The sequence below is a fragment of the Vulpes lagopus genome, chromosome 10 (assembly GCF_018345385.1).
Source record: "Vulpes lagopus strain Blue_001 chromosome 10, ASM1834538v1, whole genome shotgun sequence".
NCBI classification, from domain to species: domain Eukaryota; kingdom Metazoa; phylum Chordata; class Mammalia; order Carnivora; family Canidae; genus Vulpes; species Vulpes lagopus.
Window position 1 is genome coordinate 88611182 of NC_054833.1, and position 23311 is coordinate 88634492.

The window sequence follows — 23311 nt, forward strand, 5'->3', positions numbered from 1 at the left end:
TTCTCCCTCAAAATGCCTTCTAGCCAGTAGAAAGAGCACAAACTGGAAATCAGGTGTCCATTGTCTAGCCTGAAATGTGAAGCATAAAATCCCCTGTAAATAAGCACAATCTCGCCCCCAGTCTGAGTGCTGCTACAGTTAATTCTCAAATATAACCTCAAAATTTAGGTGTATTTTTGCACTATGGAATTGTAATTAAAACACTACTTTTTAGGTTTTTATTGTTCCCAACAATATAAAAACACAGCGTAACAGGTGAGGTGTGTTTTTGACATTTCTCTTCAGTCTACTAAAGGAAAAAAAAGGTCTAATAACACAAAGTATTGTTAACATTTCCTCAATCTGGTAATTGTATGCAAGGTACCTATGTTTCACAATACCAGAATAAGAGAATGACAGGACAAGCATGAAAACCAAATGCCACCTAAAAATAATAACAGCCTGCCTTAGAGCCTACAGTTACGTACAGCTTTACTAATGGAGCACAAATTAAAATGTTAATGTAAAAGCTGAGAATAATGAAAAGTAACATACTGAAATAATATTAAAAATCTATATTATAAACTCACTCTATTTCCCTTTTTAAAAGAACTGAAAGCTATAATCAACCACCCCATTTCTTTTTACTATATCTCTATTGATCAGTTTAAAGTGAGCCACTAACATGCCATCTCTCAAGCATCAATATCTGCCCCGCACACAAAGAAAGCCAGAACAATGCCTACAGCCTTCAGAAGGAATATATAACAACTCTATCTTTGCCTTTTATATTTCAGTTTACACATTTACTAATTATCACAGTGGACATCACTGAAGAGGCATTCCTTATAAAGGCAACCAAATAAGAAAATTTAGGAATATAAGTGAGAAAATAAATTCAGGGGTCAAATGAGTGAACAAATGCAGAATCTCTTTCATATGTAACACACAGTATGCTGCCTAATTCGTTTAAACACATATTTAATCATGAAATAATGAAAAAGATTTAAAGGTAATGGATATATTTAATGCATACATGATGATAAAGGGTCATCATGTATGAAAAGTAATACACTTGGTAAAGTGACTTTTAGAAGTCTATCCATTCCCAGGCATTTTAAGCATTAACGTAAAAGGACCAAGTAACTTACTTAACTGCTCCCATCTATCTCATGGTACTTAAAAATCTATTAACAAAATTTGTGCTAACACAAACATACTCCTTCATAGGAGTAGAAAAGCTATTTTTACTTCTGGTAGTGTTTGCAGTATTCAAATATCTTCAAAGCAAAATTCATTTACACAAGTATCTATTCTATAGTTTTTAAATGTTTTACAAAAGGAAATCATTCTTATATACATACATTTTTTTAATTCCACAACCATAATATCCTGTTCCATCTTTAAATTCACAATGAAAAAAATTAAAATAAATAAAATAAATTCACAGACAATGTTTTAATCTTGGAAAGTCTGGTTTTCTCAGCTGGTGAAGCTGTCAGAATAAATAGAAGGCAGCATCTGGAAAGATGACAAACACATGGGTCAGCATCAACTACAAGCCAATCTCTGTCAAGAACGGAGCCAAATTCCTGCATTTCAATTTCAAGGATACTCTCCAACTCAAATACCACCATGCCACTTCAAATCAAAATTGTTTCCTTTTAAAAAGAGCTTTTTACAAAATTGATAGAGTATAACAGATTAAACAACTCCTTCAGCAATTTTCTCAGCCACTACAAAGCAAGGCATCGATGTATACTTATAATAAAGGGAACATTTAACAATTAATTGAGCCAGCAAAAGCTAACCCTCCAGAGCTTAGGAGTTCAAATGCTCACTCACCAAGTTAAAGGGCCAAGGATTTTAACATAACTGCAGAAAATCTCAGTCCAATTAGACTCTAGGTAAATATAAATCTTTTCCGCTATGATTGGGACCCTATTTGTCATGGTCCATTGGGTTGATTTTAGTATCCAGCTTGGAGAACCAAACAAAAGAACCTCTGCTGTATCTTCCCTATACTGTGGTGTTAATCCAATTCCTCCAGGTTCTGTGCTGAACAGAGAAGATCTCTGGAAGGCTGCTAGCTTGCTTTTATCACCATCCAACAAATAAGACACCCAAAACATATCGCAAAACTGTGAGGTGATAACATCTCTGAAAATATTAAAGACTTGTGCCAGTTTATAATGGTGACATGTTAATTAATTTATTCTTTCCTCATTCAGTTTCTATGTAGAGGAGATGTACATACACTCAAAAAGAACAGAAATAAACACACAGGGCTTCAAAGTGGCATCATTTGGGATAAGCAACTACTTCACAGGGATATCTTCTCCATTGGCAAGCTTTATTTTTTTAAGATTTTTTTTAAGTAATCGTCTGCATTCAATGTAGGGCTTGAACTTATGACCTCAAGGTCAAGAGATGCATGCTCTATCAATTGAGCCAGCCAGGCATCCCATCTCCCAGCTGAGTAGAATGTTTATTGAGAATAATTTATACTGAATTAATGGGGGAGGACAGGGTCGAGATCGCCACAAGAACTTTATTCATAAGGCATCTTTCTATGTCTTGTAGTGTTTGATGGAAAGCAGGAAAAACTACAACTTAATATCAACAAGTTTCAACAATACAAACAGGTGAAAATTATTTTTAATTTAACTGAAAAGATAAAGCAAATTACATTTTTAAAGGTAGTAGAAAATACTAAGTAGTGAAAGAATTTTAAGGATTATTATAACAGGAAGAATTGGAGGTTGAGGCAGGCAACTCACAAAGCACAAGACTGGCACCACAGACTACAAGTGGTCAAATCTGACCCAATGCCTGTTTTTGTAAGACCCACAAAGCAAGGAACATTTTTTTACATATTTTAATGGGGGGAGGATAGGAATACTTCTTGATATGTGAAAATAATGTAAAATTCAAACTTCAGTATCCACAGATAAAGTTTTATTGGATCACAGCCATGCCCATTCTTTTATATATCACCACTCTCATGACACAAGTTCAGAACTGAGTTGTTACAACAAAGACTCAGTCACCTACAGCAAAGCTGAAAATATTTACTTTCTGGTCCTTTACAGCAAATTTACTAGGATGCCTGGGTGGCTCAGGTTTGAGTGTCTGCCATCGGCTCAGGGTGAGATCCCAGAGTCCCAGGATCAAGTCCCACCTTGGGCTCCCCGCAGACAGCCTGCTTCTCCTGCTGCCTACGTCTCTGCCTCTCTCTGTCTCTCTCATGAATAAATAAAATCTTAAAAAAAAAAAAAAAGTAAAAGTTTACTGACCACTGCCCTACAAATGCTCTGTAAGTAAGTAAAGTAAGTAAAGTAGCTCAAAGGATAATGTAAACTTTCTATCACAGAAGATTACAATGTAAAAGGGCTTTCATTTGAAAATGACACATTTGCTCAGGAACATTGTTTATAAAATGCTGAGGGTTTTTCTATAGTTTAGTATGGAGTGTACTAGCCTGAAACATACAAAATAAACCTTTTACCCAATACCTTCACAAAAAGAGTAGAGTGCCTCTAATATCACAAACCCAGGTCCCTTGTCATGTACTTCATCTGGGCTAACAAGTTAGATCACTTGTGAATCTAGATCAGGTATGGCAAATGTTCCCTCCCATACCTACACCCAAGAAAAACAGTCTATTGATAGAGCACTCCTTCTAAATTTACTACATTCAGCCTCAATCACTTGGGAAAAGAGATGAAATCCGTTTGCCATCTAATTTAGATGATTTATTCTTCTCATCCAGTTTGGTCTTCTTTACTGTTCATTCTTCCTTTATTGTTGTTCTTGTACCATCCTGTGTGAAACCCATATTTGGAACTTGACAGAGAGGATAACCACGTTATCTCAAAATGGAACAGGTAAGCTTGCTCTCTGTTATCTGAGAAGAGGCTATTAACAAGCCAAGCTACATAACATCAATTAAAAAAAAATAATAATGGGCTTCTAAGTCTTTTTATCAACATGTTGAGTATGAAGGGGCTCTTGATAACCTTGCATCCCACTTTTTTTTTAAACTTCATGTTTTAAATTAGATAGATAAATGCAGGCTCTACTGTGACCCCCAAAAAAGAGCACCTTTCTATGTTCAGCATAATATACTCTAGAAAGGGTCGTCTCAAAAAGTAATAACTTAACTTAGTAACCAATACCATCTAAAGCTATCAACTATGGCAAACTCAAATCATAGCTAGAGGGAAGTCCAATTCAGGTTCAAACATACAGATACACATAACCAGGAATGCCCCATGAGTGACCCACCAGAATGAGGTTCTCAACAGCCAGAGCCTATATTCAATAGGAGCCACATTAACATTGGCAGAGATGTTTGAGAGCAAAGTCTAGAAACTTAGTGACTATTTCTATCTTCCTTTAGTAGGTGTACATATCTGAAAAAGTTGAAAGGTTGAAAAGCTTGTGATTAAAAATTAAGTAATCCAAATTAATCAGGGTAGGAATTACCTCCTTAAATTGATATGCACCCTATATCCCTGTGAAGATTTCGAATTAAGAAAGATTTAAGAAAATCAATCTTAATGAACATGTTCTGGGTTAATAAAGAAAACAGGATATGTGAGATATTTTTGTTCTTTTTATAGTTAAAAGAACTTGACTTACAACAACAAACCAATTTTGAAAAGTAACACTTACCTAGGACTTTATTATAAGGCTAGCCTTCTAAAGAAGCCCAACAAGTCTGCATGTACACTCACTTAATCGCTAGTACAGCCCTTGAGGTGGGTACCCTAAGCCACATGAAGAAGAAACAAAAGCACAGAGGTTGTTCTTGTCACCTCCACCCATCGTCAGGGGCAGAACTAGCTGGACTGCGCTGGACTGTTTCTGTGTGAAATGGATTCAAACACACAGTCAGGATTGAAACCTAAATCAGTTTATGCCCAGCACTGAAATATCTAAGGCAACTCTTTAGGTTCACTTCATTTATAGGTCTAATTTACTTCACTTATAAGAATAGTTAAATACTTGAGAATAAATAGATTCCTTAAGAATAGAAATCAAATATTAAATTATTTAATAAGTAAGTCTAAATGCTGAAGATATTAACCACTTTATCAATAAGACCAATTATAATTCCAAAAGGCCTCAAAAGTGATTAAAATTCGTTTAATTTACAAAGGGTTGAGGTAAGTAAATTGAATTTTTAAAGTAAAGCAGTATCATTTAATTTTTAACTTTAACAAATTGAATTTAACTTTAACAAATTGAATACTAAAGTCAACTTTTTTGTATATGTATTTGTGTGTATGTATGTGTGTGTGTGTAGTTTTTTCTACACATAAATATCAGCCTTAAAAGTCTCTTCCCAAAAAGTCCTCAGATCAGCTGTTCTATACATGTGTTCAATACCCACATCCTAAAGGAGGCACAGCTAAGACAATGCCATTCCAGAGAGGCTGCCCAAGAAACATAGGGTGAACACTCAAATCTGCAGTCACTATTCCTGCCTATGTTAGTAAGTATTTGGGGGAACCAACAATGAAGTGCCTAGAATGTGGGACCCAGAAAACAGAGAGGAGTAGATTCAGAAAGCTACATTCCTGAATTTGATGATTCACTCCTCATAAAAATGGTTTCAAAGAATTACCATTTAATATGTTCTTGCCATTATCAAGAGTGACTTTTTATTTTTTTTTTATTTTTTTTTTAAGAGTGACTTTTTAAATGGCCACACATGAAACATTCTTGTTTCTTTTGGAGTACACAGTTTTACAATACATTCTGATTCAGGGTTTCTCACGTAGATAACTTCTGTAATACTCTGTTATGTTGCTGGGAAAACTTCTAGTTCTGCAGAAAATGTTCCTAAAGATTAAAGGGCTTATATAAAATACAGGGAAAGGGGCAGATTCTTCAAAAATTATGCAGCTCAAAAATCAGATTACTACATTCCCTTTAATCAGTAATTATATATCAAGAAAGAAGATAGCCCAAGGAGGCACCCCAGAGTGGCTCAAGGCTGCTATAGGGAATACTAAAAATACATAAAGGCGGGGGGAGGGGAGGGGCATGCCAGGTGTCTCAGTCAGTGAAGAGCTGACTCTTGGTTTTAGCTCAGGTCATGATCTCAGGGTTGTGAGATCAAGCCTTGCATTGGGCTCTGCACTGAGCATGGAGTCTGCTTAAGATTCTTTCTCTCCTCCCTGTCTCTCTCACTCTAAAACAAAAAACAAAAACAAAAAACAAAAAACAACAGGCACTGGCTTGAAGGCGCCAAAACAACGATACGGATTAACTAACATGGGGCTCCTGTGAAGGTGAGCAAAACAGGCAAGGCCACCTGCCAGAGTTAAAGTGGGTGAGGCAGAGTGCACCTCTCTAGGGAGAGATCCCTAGGCTGCAGGTGGGTGCTCATTATTTCACTTTATTAGAGATGAAAGGGCTCATACAAGGACAACAGTCAAATTAAAGCTTTAAATTCTCACCCATCTTTTCCTTTTCTGCTAAAATATAATCCTACTATATATATTATATATATATATATAATTATGTTATAATCTATGCCCCTCTATTCATACTCCTCTTGCCTGGAAATAATTGCACATGAGCCAGCACAAATTGTAATATTCCATTGACATCATTCCTCTATTTACCTATCACACCCACAGCAAAACCAACTACAAACAGCCATATGCTATGACAAGTTCTCCCTGAATCTGTGCTAGTGTAAGAGTCTACTGATGAAGTGGCACAGTGAATAGGGTTCATTTTTCTGGCTGGCTCTCATCTGCTTCCCCTATAGAAAGCTCCCTGATTTCACTGTAGAGAATTACGTTGAGCCCCACCATGTACAGGGTTAGGGGAGAGCAATAAATCAAGGTTTCTGCCTTTTTTTTTTTTTTTAAATCTAAGACATGCTTTACCAACTGAACTTACTCTACTGTGAATGTGCGTCAACTGAGTGACAGCAAGGACAGAAAAATGCTTAAGGGCACCACCCCAGTGGTAGCACCAAGAAGAATGGTCAGTGACCCAAAATAAGAACTGCCCTCATTCCAGGGAGGTTTCCACCCAATTTGTGGGTCACCCTACCAACAAATTATTTTTGTGTGTGACGTGACCGACGTTCTCCAGCTTTGCATTCAAGAAACTTTAACAAATCTAATAAGCTCACTTTTATTAAATCACAAAAACTATGTATTTCTCTTTCAGTTGCTGAGTTAAGGGTTCCAATCCAGAAATCAGCATTAGCCTAAATATTCTGGAACAATTTACCACCCTGGCTCAGCTTACTTCCCATAATTGTTATACATTTATCTTTTTAACAATCATTCTGTGTGTGTGTGTGTGTGTGTGTGTGTGTGTGTGTATAAGTGAGAAATAATTTCCAAAAGCAGGCAATATGTTAACTAATTTTACGAGCAGGAAAAAAAACAAAGAAATAAAGCAAAGTAATTATATCATTTGCATTTTCCAAGAAATGGGCCTTTCTTTCCAAAGGTGTGTTTTTGGCATTATCTTCAGTATTTTATGCAAACGTCCATCTATTCTGGGCTTGAACGATTTTGTCACAGGCCCATGCCACCTTACAAACTAGCTGTATGACACTGGTCTCTGTGCATTCCTCTCCTTATCTGTGTAACAGGGAAACAATGACTAGGCTGTACAGAGACTTTTTAAAGGACCAGCAACAACACACATAAAGTAAAGTAAGCCTAGTGCTGGAAACAGCAGATGCCTTAAATGTGGTAGTTAATTATCCATGGTTACAGCTTCCTCACTCCCTCACGTGTCTGCTTTCACCCAACTTCATAGTCCCTCTGCAATCAAGCACTTTACAAGATCCAAATCATTCCTAAATGACTAGTCAACTGCTCCGTTCCTCCTGAACCACATGTGCTTTATTTCACATCAAAATCTCAAGCCATGAAAGCTTATCTTCCTCCCTCTCCCCGCCTTTTGTTTGTTTGTTTCTGGATCTGCCTAAACTCTATCCTGCCATAAAAAAGTGACAGGTGTGCCGGAACACTGGTCTCTCAGCCCTTAAGGCAATGCACTCATTTTCTATTTATACATTAACTTGAAGGTACATTAACTTGAAAAAGACAAGGAGGGACACCTGGGTGGCTTAGTGGTTGAGTGTCTGCCTTTGGCCCAGGGCATGATGATCCTGGAGTCCCTGGGATTGAGTCCCGCATCAGGCTCCCTGCACCGGCCTGCTTCTCCCTCTGCCTGTATCTCTGCCCGCCCCCACCCCTCTCTGTGTCTCTCATGAATAAATAAATAAAATCTTTTTAAAAAATATAATAAAACACCTGGGAATCTTATGAAAACAAAAACTCTGATTCAGCAGATCTGGTGTGGAACCTGAAAGTCTGCGTTTCTAAATCAACTCTTGTGGGGTGGTAATCTATGGCCAACACTTGGAGCAGCAAGTATCTAGAGTACATGTTTCACTATATTTAATGACCCTTTCCTTATGAAAAAAAGATAGAATCGATTAGTCTCAAAATTTCCATCATTCTCCATTTCTTTGTTATAGCAACATAGGAAGAAAGTTTCTCTTGTTCCTCTACAGTCAGAGATAGAGTAATAACTTTTAATGTGCTAAAAAATTCTTTTACATATGCAGAATTTGCTAATTTCCTAATATGCACTAAAAGGCAGTTGCTTCTTGAGGCTCAGAAAAAGATGAAATAAAATTTCAATAGAAACAGGAAAAAGAAAACTAAGTGCTACACTAAGTAGCACTTAGTTAAAACTTTAGTGCTACAACTAAAAGCACACTAGAATGTGATTAAAAACAACAAATACATTTTCACAACTGCTCTAAGGACACCAAACTAAGAGAGCTGGATGTACTCACTCAAACTTGAGTCTAGGTAGCAACAAAAACTCTTCCCACCTGTTATGGACTGAATTCTATCCCCCAAAATTCAGATGTGAAGTCCTAACCCCCAATACCTCAGAATGTGACCTTATAAGAAAAAAGGGTCAATGAAGAAGATATAATGAGTTACAATGAGGTGGATCCTAATGCCATATGTATGCAGCAGGGTGAGGACTCTAATCCACCATGATTGGTATCCTGATACAAAGGAGAAATGTGGGTAGACACCGGGACAGGGTCAGGGACAGGCAGACATGGAGTGCCATATGAAGACTGCTGGTGTGCTAGCAAAGGTCAAGGAACTACCAGAAGCTCAGAAAGGCTTGAAGAAACAGATCCTTTCCTCTCCTTCAGGAGGAGCATGACCCTGTTGACTCCTTGATCTTGAGGTTCTAGCCTCCAAAATTACAAAACAATATATTTCTGTTGTTTAAGCTACTCAGTCTGTGGTACTTTGTTATGGAAGCCCTAGGAAAGGCACACACTGCCTCACTGAACTTCCTCCTCCCAAATAAAAGGTCTAAAGATGATTAGGCAGACATGCAATCACAACTGAGTCTGGCATGCCAATGAAGATTTTGGACTTAATACTACTGACAACAAGGGATCCACTGAAAGGCATTAAGTAGGTTAATATTAGGTTTATTGAGTGCAAACAAACTTTTAACACGTCAAACCACTTTCATTCAAGCTGGGCGTAAAGGTTCCTTTATCCAGGTCTTATGTTTCTTATTACACAAAAAATATTCATGCAATCATCAGCAAAATTTGTGCCTCAACCCAAAATAAGAACGCCACAAGAAACATCTTCATTTGCATGCCATGTCTACCTAAAATTCTACAAGTACGAGAGTAGATAAAAAGTTACAGATCAAATGCAGTTGTATTTTCTCCAAAAATTTAAGTACTAAAACACCAAATGGCAGAATTTTATTTTTGCTTTTATTTCTAATGTTTGTCTTAATGATTGCTGTAGATAAGCTTTCAATTATTCAGAGAATGAAGACTTTGAAACCAAGGTAGGCTCTTACCAGGTCAGAGAGCAGCCCCTCAGTGAACAATCAGTAGCTAAATGTTCAGACATGCCATTTGTTAAAACACTGGGAACAACTCTCTTCCCTTTTTAACTAGGAACTTGAATCAAAGGGAAATTATCCATTAGGAAAATAGTTGCATGTTTTAACTTTTTAGGTAAACTTTTCATTGAGGTATAATACGTAACACAGATAAGTACAAAGTAAGATAAACTCCCACAATGGGAACAAACCGGTGTAACTGGCAGTGTCACCATGAAAGGGAACATGACCAGGCGCTTGAAGGTCTTCGTGCCTCATTCCAGACACCAGTGCCTGCCGGCCTAACTACCACTTGACTTCGAAACACCAAAGACTGGCCTGGAAACACACAATATTATATTTTTTGTGTGTCTGCTCAATATTATGCTCAATTAATAGTCTAAATTTCGGTAGTTGTTCAAAAATATGTACATTCCATTCTCATTCAAACCAGATTCCTAGGTTTTATTTTGTTTAGATTTTTTCCAGCTTAAATTCCATTTGCATCAAAGGAAATTAACACTTCAACGTTCAATATATAACCAGTTCTAGCTTCTAGGTCTTTTTTCAGTTCAAGTTCCCAATTCCTAATAAAGGAGAGAAATTTGCAAATAAGAGGGGGAAATGTTTTATTTCACCTAAGATTTCACAAACCACAAACTTAAAAGTCGTTTTCTATATATAAAATTTATCTTCATGAAAAATAACACATTTTTTCCATAAAGGCAGAAGGAACACAGATGTAACAAATTTGAAAATCCTGAATCTTGATTTCCTCCCCTCCCATGTATGTGATAAAGATTTCTGTTATTCTAGGAATATACCTAGGGTAAATGGGAAAGTCAAACAGAAATAGCAGTGGATATGACAAAATATAAGAAATGCACAACAAACTTAACAGGCATTTTTTAAGTAACATGTTTCCATATCAAAGTAGCAAGCAAATTGATATGCCAAAATGAAAAAGTATCTCTCAATAATTTGAATTTAATTTTCTGACTGCTTTACCTGATCAGGAATTTTTAAAAATCATAGTTATCAAATAAAAATAAATACACTGTTGGCAAGAATGTAAATGGGTACAGCTCCTCATTACGGACAATGGTTTGGAGATTCTTCAAAAAACTAAAATCAGAACCACTTTTTGGTCCAGCTATTCCACTTCTGGGTATGTAGCTAAAGGAAATGAAATGACTACCCAGAAGAGATATCTATACCCGTATGTTCACTGTAGCATTATTCACAACCTAAGTGGCCACAAATGGATGAATGGATACTGAAAACACGTATATACATACAAATTATCCAGCCATAAAAAAAGGAGTGGGGGAGTGGGGGATCTTGACAACATGGATAAACCTTGAAGGCATCATGCTAAGTGAAACAGACAAAAAAGACACTTATATGTGGAATCTAAAAACAGCAAATTTATTGAAACAGAGAACAGATTAGTGGTTGCCATGGGGAGGGAGTGGGCAGGTGGGGGAAATGGCAGGAATGGGGTGGAGGGGATCAAAGGGTACACACTTCCATTTATAAGATGAAAAAGTTCTGGGGATATTATGTGCAGCATGGTGACTGCAGTTAACCATACTGTACTGTATGTTTGAAAGTTGTTAAGGGAGTAGATTTTAAAAGTTCTCATCACACACACATACACACACTCGCGCAATAGTACTGATGTGTGGTGATGGGTGTGTTAACTAGCCTTACTGTGGTAATCATTTTGCAATACGCACATATTTAAAATCACTACATTGTACGTCTTCAACAACATTAGACGTCAGTTATACCTCAGTAAAGCTGGGGGGAAAGGGGGAAAAAAAGAGGGGGAAGACATTAATATGCCACCCACAGAAACTTTAGAAATCAATATCCTATGCTAAAGAAGCCCATAAGGGAAAGCTGGCTACAACACAGTTGTGTAATACATCAATTTGTTACCATGACAGTCATCTCAAAAGTAGAGTAACAGTTGACAGACAACAAAGAAGTTAGATTACACATAGGGACAATATATAATAGAGCCCCACAAGGTTTTTTGTTTTGATTTTTATAACAAGTCTTTTAAATCATTCATTGGCAAATAAATGATTCAACATAGACTTCCATAAGCATTATTCTAACTTTAACATTAATCAATCAATAAATGTCTGAAAAGTTTTCAGAAATTTATTCAACAAATATTTAAAAATACACACTATTTGTACTCTACTGTCACAGGTGCCAGAAATTCAATGATAAACAAAAAGCAGACTTTCTGCCTTTGTGGAGGAGACAGGTATTAATCCTAAATAACAGAAATAAATGAAAATTTATTAGTTAGAAGTTCTAGAAGAAAAGAAACATAATGCTATGATGGTGTTTATTAAGAAACCTGTATAACTTTGGAGAGAAAAGGCAGTAACACTGAAATGGGGGCACTGAGAAAAGGACAGGAATTAAGTCAGTGTGTGTGTGTGTGTGTGTGTGTGTGTGTATGTGTGTGTGTACACACAGGGGAGGTGTTCACTAGCCTGAGGCAAAGCCAACTGCAAATGGCCTAAGGCAGGAGGTAACAGGGGCAATAAGTAACTTCAAGTTCCTCAGGCTGAGCTCCTGAAGACAAAATAAAAATAACTCCAGAGATGAAGAACCGGGGCAAAACAGAGCTATTTGTGACCATGCATGAGATTAACTTTAGCTAGTGACAAATTCTAAATAATATCCATTTTCTCAATAAAATCTCATTCTTCTGAGAATAATCTGAAGGACACTGAGAGGTCAAGGTCAGTCTCCTTACCAAAGAGCCATACATCCACTTAACCTGGCAATGTGCAAACCCTAGGCCACAACACTTACCCATCCGAGTAAAGGGGACACCTCATACAAAGTAGTTATGCTCTGAGTGTCACAGAAAACGTTCATAGCACTTTTGGTTTTCACAGATTCTTTATAATATATTTAAGTTTCAGGAGAGAACATATCTTTTTCATATTTCACAAAGGTCCTCAGACTTACCAAACAATGTCTGCCTTCATAAATTACTCAGCTCAACTCCAAAAGACTTTAAGAACTCACTGTTTGAAAGTAAGCCCGGAGTGATGTCCCTTCACAAACTCTTCCACACTTCAAGCAGGAAGGATTTCTACTATCCAGTAGAAGGTACAAGATGAATATGCAACAACTCCCAAACCCGTTTCTTCAAAACTAGTTTCTCTTGGGGAGTTAATCAGAAGAAACAGGGCACAACAATCCCATAAGTGGGAAAAAACAGCAGATTTAGTATCTTTTTGTAATGTTACAGAAGTTGCCTGAAGTGCAGAACTTCTCAGGGTCATTAACTATGAATCTCTTATGACACCGACAGTATGTGCAGCACTTCCCACACTATGTTTGACTACAAATATTTGAGGAAAGTATCATCACTGACACAGGAGTAACATTCCCTTGAGAAAGGTAAGCATTCAGTACTGCAGAAAGGCAGTCAGCCTTTTGACAATAATCCAGACAATCACATTAGCACACTGAATTGTTACGTATTATGAGAAAAGGATAACAAATGAGATCTTTCTTTATTTTTAAGTTATGATACTATAATCTATATCTAAAGGAGTTAATACATTCTCACGATTCAGAATTGAATAGGTCTATAGCATATAACATTTGGTAACTGTAATGAGATATTCTTCAGTGACTCAGAAATTCTTACTGTCCAATATCTAAGTCTTTTCAATCACAGACACCAACAATATCGCAACCCACATATTACTAGATCTCCACCGCCGAACTCTAGTTTCCCTAAAACCGAATGCTGATACTTTTGTCACATAAATATCTTCTCAGTTAATCATCAATCAATAAATTGTAGCTGTGACTACAAGTTATCTGTATAAGTTCTAATATTAACTATCTTTTGAAATTCAAAACAAATTCCAAAACAGGGGAAAAAAATCTGATACTTTACACAAAGTTCAGAAAAGTTACAGTACTCCTCAGTAAAACAACTGTACCAGGTTAGTCACATAACATAATTTCTTTAACCTCCCTTTCCTAGAAGAACAGCAAACTGGGAGGCTCTTAATCTCTTAATTACATCTCATGAAATTCATGTCACTTCTCAGCATAGTAAGTCATTCAAACAAAATGATTTTAGCTAGTTTTACTGCCTCTGTAAGAGAAATACCTTAACATACACAACACATGACATGAGAAAAGCAAAGTTTTGTGGGGCACCTGGGTGGCTCAGTTGGTTGAGCCTCTGACTTGTGATTTCAGCTGGCGTCATAATCTTATGGGCCCTGGGATCCAGCCCCAAGGTGGGCTCAGCAGAGAGTAGGCTTGGGAGTCTCTCTCTCTGCTCCCCCCGACTCATGCTCATGTATGCACTTTCTCTCCCGCTCTCTCCTATGCCTCAAATAAATATATGAATCTTTTTCTTTTTTAAAGGAGAAAGTTTTGCAGGTGCTTAGTAGGTTCTCAATCACCCGTTTCCCTATATCTCACCTGAAGGCTGGGTCTGTCTCTCTGAACAATGCTATAAACCTCAACACATTGAGTACATAAGCTACAGTACATTTTCTGGAAAACAAAGCAAATTAGTTGTCTTCATCTATTACCACTGGTTAGAGATTCTGAAGCTCAATTTCTTGGAAAAGGAGGTGATCAGGAGAAATAAAGTTTGGTCTAAAGGCCTTTAAAAATACTTCTTTAACTTCTGGCCACTCCTAAAGCTAATGTGAAACATCCTGTTTATAAGAATCTTAACTAAGGTTTACTTGACCCATCATGTATTCTATTCCGCAGGGTCACCACTGCCTAATGTTGAAGATAAAGAGCAAGGAGGAAATCAAAAGATGAAATCAACTGAGTAGATGGTGAAGATGGTGAAGGGAGAGGAGAAATAGCACAGGACATAAGGAAAGAACTGACAAATGCACAAACTAGAATAGAAGACAAAGTTGAGGCAGATACAAGCAAGAAGCCAACGAATCCAATTGCCCCAAAGTGGGTCAGTGTGTTTCCTACCCTGATTTTTTTTCTACCCAAAACTACTATCTCCTTTTCCGGGCCCCCTCCCTCCCTAATGTGGAGAAAGGCATATCAATGCTGATGCCACTTCTCTACCACAAACACTGCGCTCCTTACCTCCTGGTCTGTAGACAACATCATCCTCAGTTATGTAAGAGGTTATCTCCCCAGTATCTGTCCTTTCATAACGAGATTTTTTTTTCGGTGGTTTCTTTTTGTTCTTCTTCGTGGACTCCTCTGTGGTGGCACTATTGTTGTCATTATCCTCATCTTCACTGTGGTCACTCTCAGCATAATTTTTGGCTCCTCCTTCCAAGGTGCAGCTCCTGCGTGGTCTTGAATTCTCACCCTCTCTTGCTTTATCTCGTTTATCTCTCTCTCGGTCCCGATCTCGGTCCCGGTCCTTCTCTTTGTCTTTGTCTTTGTCTTTGTCAGCTGTCATGATTCGCCACGTGCCTTCTTCTGTCCTCTCACGGCTAGGCCTCCGTGAAAGGTAGACAGTAAGCCTGGGCTTCAGTCTTCTGAATTTCTCACTCAATTCCAGGGAAAATCCAACCACTCCAACTACCCCAACGTTTCAAAAACGCTAAGCAAGAAAAGAGAGACAAACTTATTTTACTTTGACATTTTCTCATTTGCCTTCCTAAAATAATGTTTTGTTAAATGAAATCTCTTACTTACTCATGTTTTAGCCCCCAAACTTCTGCTGAACCAGAGGAAAAAAGTTAGGACAAGTGACACAGAGCTTAAGAATATAGTTTTTAGCCTCAGCTAGTACATGGTTTGGGATTTACTACCATACCAATATTATGAAAACATCTCAATGCATAATAGTAAACCATAACATCAATTGTTTTCTTCTTTTGAAGGAGAAAGTGTACCCTAATATACAACATATAATGAGCACAATTATACAAAAGGAGCTTCATAACCCTCAATATTAATTTAAAGGAGTAAGAATCTATATACTTAAACTATTTCCACCTGGGGGAAAAAAAAAACTTGGATAGCCTGGGAAAATGTCTCAAGATGTCTCTCACAAGGTAATATCTTCTGAAGACTCCAGCCACGTCTCCAAATTTCTAGAGTTCCTCTCAGGAATAAACACAAGCTTTGACTCTAAAAGTGATGGCCTCAAAGCAAGATTCTTTTGCCTTCAATTACAATTTAGCCCATCTTCTAAGTCTACTAATCTAGTTATTTTCCAGGAAAAATGCGATCTCCAAATTATTTCTGCCTTGACAAAACATAACAGTTTCCAAAAACAACCTTCCATATTTAGGGAATATTAGGTGGTTTTTACATTCTCCCAAATTTCCACTATTAATAACTTCCCTAGTAAACTCCTCTCTAGAACTAAGCCCAACAAGGAAAGACTGAAGCTTTTAAAACTTTTACAAGAGAAGAGAAAATCCTGAATTCCAACCCAACACAATTCTTATGAAAATGTTACAGGGCAAGGGGAGTATGACGAAAGACAGACATGGACTGTTTTCTTTACAAGTAAGTTCTGGAATAGTCATAATTGCCAGTTATTTCTTTTTTGCAGTCCTGTATCATCTTCCCCAACATCTTCTTTCATTTGTTCAACTACCTGTACTAAACACTACCTATGTGCAAGGTGTTTGGAACTGAAGATACAATGAGAGAAAAACTTCAGCATCCTTGTCCTCAATGTTCTAATGTCCCAAAAAAAGCCCCCAAAAAGCATACTGATCAGTGATCAATATGAAAACCATCTGTTTCTTATGTTACCAGAGTCAAAGAGAAAATGACATATGCAAACAAACAAAAGATTGGTCCTCTTTACTTAGACAACAACAAACAAATCAGCTTGCAATTACATACCTTAAACACAGAGAAAATTCTCTTTTGGTCATGCCAAAACTATAAAAACTATCATATACTCTCTCTAAAGCTCTTAGGTCAAATCAGACACCCAGAAAAGACCTCTCTATAAGTACCTCAAATATCCTTAGGCATTCAAGAAAATACAAAATATTCACAACCACCTATGGGAGACAGACCTATGAAGGATGTCAGTAATGCTGATAATATAAAGCAAAGTCAGAAGGGGGAAAGCATGTAGCACAGATCTAGATTAATTCCTTCTACATAGGAAATATGCTTCTAGATAGGATTTCAATTTTCTAAACATATTTCAAGAAAATGAGAAATTATCCTAGTGCCTGCAAAAGTTCTGCCTAGATGAATCATCTGCTAAACAGACAGTAATATACTTCCAAGTCCCTGTAGGCCACTAGTGTTAGCGACTGAAAATACACAAAGAGACATATCACACAAAAAAAAGAGAGACATATCACTTTCTCCACTGAGCTTAAGTTTAAGCATGAACAAGCCAATCATGCAAGAAAGAAAACTATCACCTAACACCGTTGTTAAAACATTCCTCTTTGACACCAAAAACACACCAACATCTACTGGGAATCTATTAAGAACAAGAAGTTTAGACTGAAAACCTCTCAGAGCTCAGGGCAGACAATTGATGAATTTAAGAAAAATATCACTCTTCAGGGTTAACAAGATGACCAGAAAATTACATAAGATTATTTCAGCACTCAAAAGGAAATGTTAAGTTTCCAAATTGTACATTCAACACTACTCCCTGTAAAATCATATACTAGCTTCTATTTGCAAAGAAATTTGAGTTATTTCTGCCAAGAGTAAGCAGGAAAGAAAAATTCAAAGAAACAGCAGAAAAGGTATCTACAAAATAAAATCCCGTGTGTGTATCCAACTTTCAGGTAACTAAGAACTGTGATAATCCAAAGCAAAAGTCAACCAATTACCATTTACATTTGGCTCTAAAATATAGTGCAACAAGGATGTATTTTTTTTCCTCTACATTTACCATACTAATCAGAATTTTTCTAAACCACATTATACAATGACCAACATATAATAATGTGACATTTGAGAAAAGGGACCCAGAGAGAAACCAGATGGCACTGAGAAAGGTAGTTGTCACTTCAATTTGCTAGAAATGATCTAACGATACATTTTTGTTAACAACAAGGGGTTTACAGAGCAGGTTCCTGCCATGATCTCATTCAATTCTTTCTCTCAAGAGCTCAGTGAAGTAAACCAGACAGAAGTCACCAACCCCGCTTTATAAACTACAAAAGGGAAACTGAGGAGAAATCATGTGCATGAAGTTATACAGCCAATGATTCTGCCAAAGGTAAATCCCATCCAATCTGCTTACAACCTACTGCTCAGATCATAATCTGTGCCCCCAGGATCACCAGTTCTCCATAAGTGCTAACTTTTCCTGCACGCATCCAGGCTGATAATTTGCACACACACAGATTTAGGAAACACACTCACTTTGCCCTTCCCCCTTCAAAAAAAAATATTTGTCCAGTAACAAAGACAAAGATATTGAAAGTATTTCTGTCGATCCACTGCTCAACCCAGTTAAACAAAAAAACAGTATAAGGTATTTTTTTTATGATTTTAAATTTTTATTTATTTATTTATTTATTTAAATTTTATTTATTTATTTATTTATCTCAATTCTCTATTGAGAACGAGCAAGCGCGAACACGTGCATGTGTGCACACAAGTGCAAGCAGAGTAGGACAGGGGGACAGGGAGAGAGAATCTCAAGAAAACTCCACACTAAGCTCAGAGCCCCATACAGAGCCCAATCCTATGGGCCAGTGGATCACAACCTGAGCCAAAATCAAGAGTTGGACGCTTAACAGACTGAACCACCTAGGCACCCCTATAAGATACTTTAATAACAAAAGAAAATCTAATCTAGAACACACTCATATTCAAAACAATCTTCATCTATTCACTGAACAAATGTCTATTAAATGCCTACTGTGTACTAGTTACTGCTGTAGGTGTGAGGAAAGCAGCAGAGAAACACACACAAACTTCCCTGCCCTCGTGGAGCTAATGTTCCAGGCAGTGGAAAAAGACCATAATCAAAAGAATGATATGAATATAGTACATGAAGAGATCTTAAATGGGGAATCCAATGGGGGGACACAGAGCAGAGAGGATTGAGATTTTAAATGATGGTGAAGGAAGACCTCAGGCTTTGTCCAAGCAAGAGTGTCAGAGAAAAAGCCATGAGGGCACATGAAGGGAGATCATCCCAGCAGAGAGAGAGCAAGTGCAAATGTCCAGAGGCATAAGTGAGTTCAGCACACTCAAGACACGGGAGGCCAAAGGAGCTACAGTGGCATAAGGAAGAGTGAAATGGTGGGAGATGAATTCCTAGAGGTGAAGGGGGGCTAGATCCTACCTTACAGGCTAGTGTCAGGTCTCCGGCATCTTTACTCAAGGGCCACGAAGTGACGTGAATGACACTTCAGCCACTGCAGGGATCTGAGTAACAGAGAAAGACATGGTCTGACTTCTGTTTAAGATCACTCTGGCCATTGAGAAAAGACTTAAAGAGATGCAGGGGTTGCAGCATGAAGACCAGTGAGGGAGGAGGCTTACTGCAACATCCCAGGTAAGACGGGAAGGTAGCTAGGGCGGATCAGTAAGGCAGAAGCAGAGAAGAGTCGTCATCTTATTTTCTATGTATTTTTAAAGTAAGCATCAAAGAGAATGTGCTGACAAACTGGGAGGTGAGGTGTGAGGTGTCAGGAGCAACTCCAAGTGTTCTGGCACGAGCCACTAGATGATGAAATGGGCATTGTGTGAGTTTTGGAAGAAAGATTAGGAGCTCAGGTACTAACATGCTAAGTTTGAGAATCCTATAAAAACCAAATAAAGATTTTCAGGAGGCAGAGGTCTAGGCTAGAGATAAAAATTTACTTTTTAATTTAATTTTTAAAGCCATGAGATTGAGATCACCAAGGAAGTGAATGTACATAGTTTTTCTGATAAAATTTTTTAAACCCACAAAAACCTTTATTACTCATGCTTGAGTGGAAAGGATATTCAAAACAAACCTACAACTTACATACATTTCCAAAAGCAACACCTCAAGGACTCATAAAACAAAACAAAACAAAACAAAACAAAAAACCAGATATTCCTCTCACTAGTTTCCACATTTATCAGATTGCACTTCATTTTATCTTAACTGGTAAAATCTTGTCAACTAGCCTAGTCATGTTCTCATCTAATCAGAGTCAAAGGCCATCAAGAGTCAATGATCCAGAACTTCTCTTTATAACTTCAGGCTCCTTCACCCTCTGCACATTGTCTGCCTCTTCAAAGTGAAGCCAACAAATGCCCACAAACCCCTCAACACTACTTATCAAAACCAATTCAGATATAAACTGCTAAAATTTCTGTCCTGCTCAGGGCCCAAATCTTACTCTAAGAAAACCATTTCCTGATACTACTGAAGCCGGCCCATGACAGAACTGAGCTAAGAAGCCAAGCCCCAAGTTCTTGGCAATGCCATGTGCTGAATTGAATTGCCTTGGACAAATCACTCTACCTCTGTTTCTGAATCCGTTTCTCTGCTGTAGAATAGGGGCAATCACTAACTACTTCACAGAGCTGCTACAAGAATTAAGTTAATTAACCATACCATACGCATATGCACTTACAGATTGTGAAGTGGTTTACAGATGTAAACTCACTAATAGAAAATACCCCATAGTATATTACACCAAACATCATCTCTACCCTCAAGAACTTAGTATCTCTTGTGGCGCACATGCGCACAGGTGCGGGGAGGGGGGTGGGGGTGGATATTCTATTGTACAATTTAGAACTAAATCATGTAAAACTGACTACAAATGACAAAAATTCAAAAAGATCCTCTCTGGAATCATGTAAAACTCACTTGTCCATGAAAAATTGCCACTTCCTCCTGAGTTCTCACTCCCTGAATTCTAATCATCTCAGTTACTCAAACCAGATTCTGTAGGACATTTGACTCACCAAACGCAGCTAGTGAAGTAAAATTAATTCTTCCTCATTCAATCAGATCAAGAAATATTTATGTTTGTCAAATGCCCAACCACACACCAGGCATTTTGCTCAGCCCTTAGGGTCTACCAATCACATCCTGAATATCTCTATAATTTATCCACTGCTCCCACTAATTTAGTAAGTCATCATCATCTTTCACACAGATTAATACAACTGCCTTCTGACTGGTCTCTGTGACTAAAATTTTGTTCTTGCCTTCCTTCTGATTCATCCTGCAATGCAGCCAGCCAGCATGTCTGACACTGCATCACTTTTTTTAAACAGCTTTATAGAGATGTAATTCACACCCCTCACAACTCAGCCTTTAAAGTACAATTTACTGTCCACCATTCCTTCCCAAAGACTGCAGAGACCTTCAAATCCTAACTGCCCCCTTTGCTTCTCCAGCCCTATCTCCACCTCTCCTGTGTACTCCAACCATTCCAAAACACGTCCTTGCATCTCAGGAACCCATGTGTTTAGGACACTCATCCCCTCCCCTTGGTCTGCCTAACCTCTGCTCACCTTCAGGGCCTCAGGTATTTCTGTGACCCAACTCCAGGAAGGCTCCCACCATTCCCCATCCTGCCTATAAAAAGGCTACCGTTATCCATTGTTAACCTCTGTCAATTCTCCACTGACAAGGACCAAGTCTATCATAGCATGTTCACTGAAACAACTCCCACTAAAGCAATTTCCTATCTGTGTCAAATCCCCTGAAGGGTGTCGACCTCATTATCATTTGCCAGTCAGTTTCCCAGAGCTGACCACACACCCTCCTGGAAAGGCTGCTTGCCTTTGGGTTACCTAGCACAGTCCTCTCTTGGGCCTATCTACCTGATCCTCTACCCCCAGTACCCAGACAGTTAGAGCAGGAGTTCTACAGGACACTGTGTGGGATCCCTTCCTCATCCTCAGCTTCCATCCTCATCAATCCCACACATGTCCATCAGGCCACAGGTAACACACACACACACAGGTGATCCACAAATGTACATGTCTACCAAACCTCGGCAGAGTGAAAACTGCACCTGCAGTCTCCTCCTAAAGGTCTCAAAGGTATCCTCAATGTATCCAAACTAAAGGTACACTCTGGCCCAAATGAGCCCCTCTCCTAAATGGTCTCTCTCAGTGAATAGTGCCACCTTGTTGTGGTGGCACCTGCCCATCCTTGTTATGCAAGCTAGACATCTAAGCAGCAACATTAGTGCCTACCTTTCATCCCAGCATCAACAAATCCTGTCTCTGTTACCCTACATTTCTCTCAAGCTCCTCTACTTTGGGCCACCTCCAACACCACAACCTCAGTTAAAGCTCCTAGGATGGCTTTTCTGGACCACTTCAACTGACTTCTCTTCAAATCCACTCCAATGAACCCTTATAATTCTCCTTCTACACTTGAGCCAGGGTGCACCTTTCAAAAGGCTGATGTGATTATGTCAATCCACAGCCTAAAAATGGTCACTCAATGACTTCCCACTTCTATTAGCTAAAAACCCAAATCATAACATAATCTACAAAGCCATTTTGGGTTTTTTTTCTTTTTTTCTTAAATTATATCTAACCCCAGTATGAGGCTTGACCTCAAAATTCCAAGACCAAGAGTTGCATGAGCCAGACAGGCGCTCCAAGCCCCTTCACTTCTTTATCTGACTCATCTCACACCCTACTGGGATTCCTTCCCTTGGTTTCCTGAATACACCACACTTCTTCCTACCCAAAATAAGTACTCTGCTAATATTCTTCCTTTGGTCTGTGATGCTCCTCTCCTTTCTTGGCATCTCCTACTCTTCCTTCAGGTCACAGCTCAACAGCAACCTCCTTGAGATGTCCTTTCTGGTCCAAAATGACCAGTTTAAATCCCTTTGCAACACTTTCCACAACTGTAATTTCACATTTATTTGTGTGATTTGATTAACAGCTGTCTATAAGCTAGAAGTTCCATGAGAAGCTGACCCCTGACTGCTTTTGCCCTCTGTTGTATTCTCAGATTCTAACTCTGCCTGGTACATAAGGACAAGCAATAAATTACTTCTTTCTGCCCTCTCTTTCACACATGAGCTAGAGAAGTCAGAAGAGCACTAGGATAAGACTTTTATTTGGGAAAGAAAATATTTCACGAGCAAACAAGTGAGGTAGTGTTTGATCTGGATCATACATCATGAAAAGGGGAAGGAGGAGCAAAAGAGAAAACATTCCAGATGCAAAGAAGTTCAGTAAGAAGACTGTTGAGTTAAAATGCCAGCCTTGATGGGAACTACAGGGAAAAACCAGTAGGAAATAAACTTGGGTGGGGGGTGGAGGGATAGCTCAGGGAAGCCCCTAAAATAATAAAGAAGCTAACATTCACTGAGCACTTAACATGCACTAAGCATTTTACACATTAATCCATTTAATCTTCACTAGATTAATAAGTATTCAAGAAAAACGATATGTAAACTAGGTCATATGATCAACCTAACTCTATTCAGTAGGTACT

The 23311-nt window shown here is 38.1% G+C and overlaps 1 protein-coding gene across 5 annotated transcripts in view; it reads right to left on the reverse strand.

Annotated features, from left to right (window-relative positions):
- Positions 1 to 23311, reverse strand: part of RERE (arginine-glutamic acid dipeptide repeats) — a 401403-nt gene that overhangs the window by 234007 nt on the left and 144085 nt on the right. For all 5 annotated transcript variants that reach the window (XM_041770332.1, XM_041770330.1, XM_041770328.1 and 2 more), the window contains exon 2: positions 15037 to 15505. In XM_041770332.1, coding sequence (XP_041626266.1) covers positions 15037 to 15361 — 325 coding nt within the window. In that variant the 5' untranslated portion in view covers positions 15362 to 15505. The remainder of the gene's footprint in view (positions 1 to 15036; positions 15506 to 23311) is intronic.